This window comes from Mesitornis unicolor, unplaced genomic scaffold (assembly GCF_000695765.1).
Source record: "Mesitornis unicolor isolate BGI_N332 unplaced genomic scaffold, ASM69576v1 scaffold46609, whole genome shotgun sequence".
Classification (NCBI taxonomy): Eukaryota; Metazoa; Chordata; class Aves; order Mesitornithiformes; family Mesitornithidae; genus Mesitornis; species Mesitornis unicolor.
This window is the reverse complement of record NW_010206082.1, coordinates 371-4,843: the sequence shown is the minus strand read 5'-3', so window position 1 is coordinate 4,843 and position 4,473 is coordinate 371. Positions and strand designations below refer to the sequence as shown.

Genomic DNA, 4,473 nt, shown 5'->3' with positions numbered 1-4,473 from the left:
AATTATATGCACCATGCACTCCATGCAATACTGTACCTTTCTAAGCGGAATGAAAGTATCAATTATTTCTCCAGTAGAGAAGTTCATCATAAACCCTTGCACTGGTTCTGCCTCTCCAGGATAAGGTGCTCCATTAACTGCAAAGAGGAGACCACCTGCAACAACAACGGATTTGCTTTTACAACCCACACACAGCAAACTACAGTGATGATTAATTGTAATAATATAGATGAAAAAAGGCTGTCAGAGAAAAGACTGGAGATAAGACAGAAAGGCAACTCAATAGGAAGCTAAATAACAGGAGGAAAGTTAAGTAAGGTATAACAGGTGAAAGTTTGGCATTTAAGAGATACATACCTTGTCCAAATGACAAGAACAAGCAGGGTAATATTTCACAGATTCATTAAATGTAAAAAGAATGTGCAAGGGTTAAAAAAAATAATCTGAAGAACACCTTGCTTGATTCGATCATGGAAAGTTCTTCGAATGCATCAAAAGCAGAAAGCCAGTCAGGGAATCGGTGGGACCACAAGAGGAAAAGGTGTGAAAGGGGGACTCAGGGATGAGGGGCCTGTGACAAAGCAGCTCAGTTTTTGTCAATTTTTTCTGTTGAATATGTTGGGAAGATTCTGACACTCAATTTTTTTCATAGCAAAGAGGTCAAAGGAGCCAACTCAACTGGAAGGAAATACACAAAAGGTGTTAAACAAGTTGGAGTTTAATAATTTACCAGGTTTGGATGGCATTCACTCAAGTTCAGAAAGAAGACAAATGTTAAATTACAGACCTCAGGCCAAGCTGAGTAACCTAGCACTGCAAACAGTCTGTCAGACTGCCAAAGTAATGTCCATCTGCATGAAGGTCACAAAAGGGTGCCTGGGAACTGCACATCAACAATTCTGGCTGCCATCCCCAGTTGGCATGGCTTCTCTAAGGGGAAGTTGTGTTCAGGAAACATCTCTCCTGAATGGGGAGAAAAAGCACACAGGTAAAGGATATTTAGTAGAAATACTTGGATTTTCTGAAAACCTTTGAGAAGGTCGGGTATCAGAGGTTATTAAAGAATGTGATTTTTCAGAGGACTGAATGAAAGATCCATTTATGAAAAGGAAGCAAAGAGCAGAGCTTAAGGGCAGAGCTTATTTTTCAGGACAGAGAAGTATGAGTATTGTGATCCTGCAGGAATCAGAGCTGTAAACAATTTCATTCAATAGTCTTCATCAGTGACCTGAAGATTGGGTGAACAGTGACATCTCCCAGTCTGAAGAAGGTACTGAGTTCTGTGGAATACTCAAAAGCTTGATAATATTGAAAAAGTCCAAAAAGACTTTTTATAATTGAGTTGTCAAACATGACAGAAGAGCTTCAGCAAAGACAAACATAGAATGATGCTTCTGCAAAGACATAATCTAGGTCATGCCTATGTGATGTGTAGCTTGGAACTGGCAGCTACAACTCAAGAGAGACATCTCCAAGCCATCACTGAAAGGTCTCTGAAATCTTTGGCTCCATGTACAGTGACAGCCAAAACTTGAGCAGAATGTTAGGCATCATCAGGAAGAGAATTAGGAATGGAGGGAACAGTTTTGCCACTATGCAAAAACTTACCACACCTACATCTTGAGTACTGAGTGCTGTTTTACTCTCTGCATCTCAAGAAGATCTTAATGAAATTAAAGATGCTAGAAGAGAAAGGCAACTACAATACTCAAGAGGCTGAAGCAATTAAATGGTTTATGGGGAAAGATTAAGGTTGCTGAGGTTCTTTGGATTGGAGAGGTGAAAACTAAGGCAGCAGATATGGGGAGTGTGAAACTGTTACTCACCAACTTCCAAAACCAACTGGGACTGAGAAGCACTCAGTGAAACTAGGTCACTTTTAAATTAAGAAAATAAAGTGGGCAGTGAACTTCTGGAGCCTGTAACGGCAGGAGGTCAAGGAGGCAGAGATAGTACAAGCCAGTTCAAAATGGGATTAGGAAAATTCATAGACAATAGATCTACAGAAAGCTTCTATGAAGAAGCGGTCAGGAGCTACCTGCTAACACCCTTAAATAAAGTGCTAGTGGATGCATGAGGAGTAAGAGAGGAATGGACCACAAAATGCAGCCAGGCTTACACATTCTCCTCAGAATGCCTCTCTTGCTGCCACTGTCAGAGACAGAGCACTGGGCTATAGGTATCAAGTGTCTCATCCAGGACAGCATTTATGTTCTTGACAGATGCAAGAGCAATAACTCTGATATTAAATTTGAAACCAACTACAGTCAGGAGCCTGACGTGCCAAAATTCCTTATCCAGTTCTTGACATTCCCATTACCTTCAGTATCGGTATTAAAAATCTAACCCCAAAATTTAATACAGTAATTGTTAGTCAGATTATGATATTAAAACCCACAACTTTTTCAAATTGTTTGTTTTCAGATTTTATGTTTTGTGAAACCCAAAAACTTCTTAATAGTTTGGAAGCTCTTTATTTTGCTCTCTTCAATAGAGCTTGACTATTTTAAAACATTGTAATTAACTAATTGAGTGTACATTCACTGGGAAGCAAATAGAGATCATCAGGAAGATGTCATCTGCTTGTTGACATCACACTTAGGGAGTCTAGTCAGTCATTTCTCAGAAGCAGAGATTATATGCAAACTTCCCTCATCCTGCAAGCAGGAAAACAGGACAGTTCTTAAAATATTTCATTACATCATGCCTATGACAGCACTCTTCATGAAATAACACTATACTGTGACATACTGGCATAAAGCAACTACTTGAAACCTGAAGAACAGGAAAAAAGATTACCTGGAACATATGAAACTGCAAACAATTCTCTTCCAAATGATTTGTGCTTGATCTCTCTTATGAATTCCCCAGTCTCTAACATGAAGCACTGAATTCGACTGTTTTCCCTGTCTGCAACACATAGCTGACAGAAGTCAGGAATCAGGGCTAAGCTGTGAGGGATATGAAACTGTCCAGGTCTGGCTCTGCCTAAAGAAGTTTCTGCAATACAAAATATCCAGGTTTTCATTAAAGGACACACTGAAACTATCAGTTCTGCTGAGAAACAGCAATATGTCACATAACACAATATAGCATTTGAAAAAGAATGTCAGCTTGCTTTCTTCTCCTCGCGGTTTTACCCCTTTAGGTAGGTAAACTGTGGTAGACTTTTGCATTTATGAATTTATGAATTCTCTATTTCCCTATAATATTTGGCATAGTTTAATCCCTGACACATAAATCTGAGTCAGGCAGAAATGTAATTATTCCTAAAACTTTAACATAGATGGGATCATGGCACAGATTTGGCAAAAATGGTAAAAGCTTATACTATCTGATCAGATATTTAAGAAAACAAATTAAGTTTTTGTGGAAGTCTGAACATTTTATTTGATAAGATGCCAATATTTGTACTGAAAACATGCTAACAAATTATCATTTTTCATTTTCAGTGAATATATAACAAGTAGCTGTACGAACAAAAGAGAAAAAATTGTAACGCAATGACACAAGTGAAATTCAGCTAGGCTCTGGAAGGTGTTTCAGTGATAGAAATTTATAAACAGAAATAATAGCAACATCAGCAATGTCATGGTTCACAATGAGTTAATGGTAACAGCAGGATGCATAAAGTACTGAGAGCTCTGACCTGTACCTTCTCCCCACTGCATGATGTACAATCCCTTTGGAGAGAACTGAATGATTCGACTGTTACAGTAGCCATCAGCGACATAAATGCTGCCAGTGACTGGATCCACAGCCACATCGGTTGGTTGACAGAAATGATTTTTGTCACTGCCTGGTTGCAAAGCCACTCCTAAGATCAGTAATGTTTTTTTGTCATCTGCTCCCAGTTTGAAAACCTTTTATTTTTAGTCAATGGGAAAAGAGAAGAGGTTTCAGTTACAGAACATGAAATACAAGAGGGATGACTGCCTATGGAAAAATATCTATTACTGTGTATAAAATAAATTTATATTCTCAACATTATCTTAATATATTGACTATGACATCTATTACCGGTTTTCCAATAGTGTTGATTCTAGGAAATTTCTGCCTAAAATACAAACTTCTTGTGATTACAGCAAATTAATTAGTTTCATATTCGATATTTAAGTACATGGGAAAATTGATAAGATGATAAAGATTGATAAAGATGCAGCAGAAAAATCTGTTCTTTTTCAAAAGAACCATTGTTTTAAAACAGATACTTTCATTTCTGAATACTATGCCCATGTAGCAAATTATCCAACATGACTATATATCATGAAAGCCCTGTGGATCAACTTCTGTAGGCATATTCTTAATGTTTATCGTAACAGGCCTAGATAAATAATTTTTGGAAAAAAAAAATAAGACCCTGCTATTAAAGCTTCAAAAACATACCTGATGGAGAGCTACATCAGTGACCCAGTAGTTACCACTCTTATCTATACTCAAGCCATGTGGTAAATAAAATCTGCAAGTGCAAAT

General features: G+C 37.7%; 1 protein-coding gene across 1 annotated transcript; it reads right to left on the bottom strand.

The window, feature by feature from the left end:
- Positions 1 to 36: 36 nt before the first annotated feature.
- On the bottom strand, positions 37 to 4,459 carry LOC104546277 (peptidyl-glycine alpha-amidating monooxygenase B-like; the record flags this gene model as incomplete). The annotated part of the gene is made up of 4 exons (XM_010191630.1): positions 37 to 155; positions 2,800 to 3,000; positions 3,656 to 3,863; positions 4,387 to 4,459. Coding segments are annotated over 4 exons (601 nt in total), but the record flags the coding sequence as incomplete, so codon positions are not given.
- Between the last annotated feature and the right edge of the window lie 14 nt (positions 4,460 to 4,473).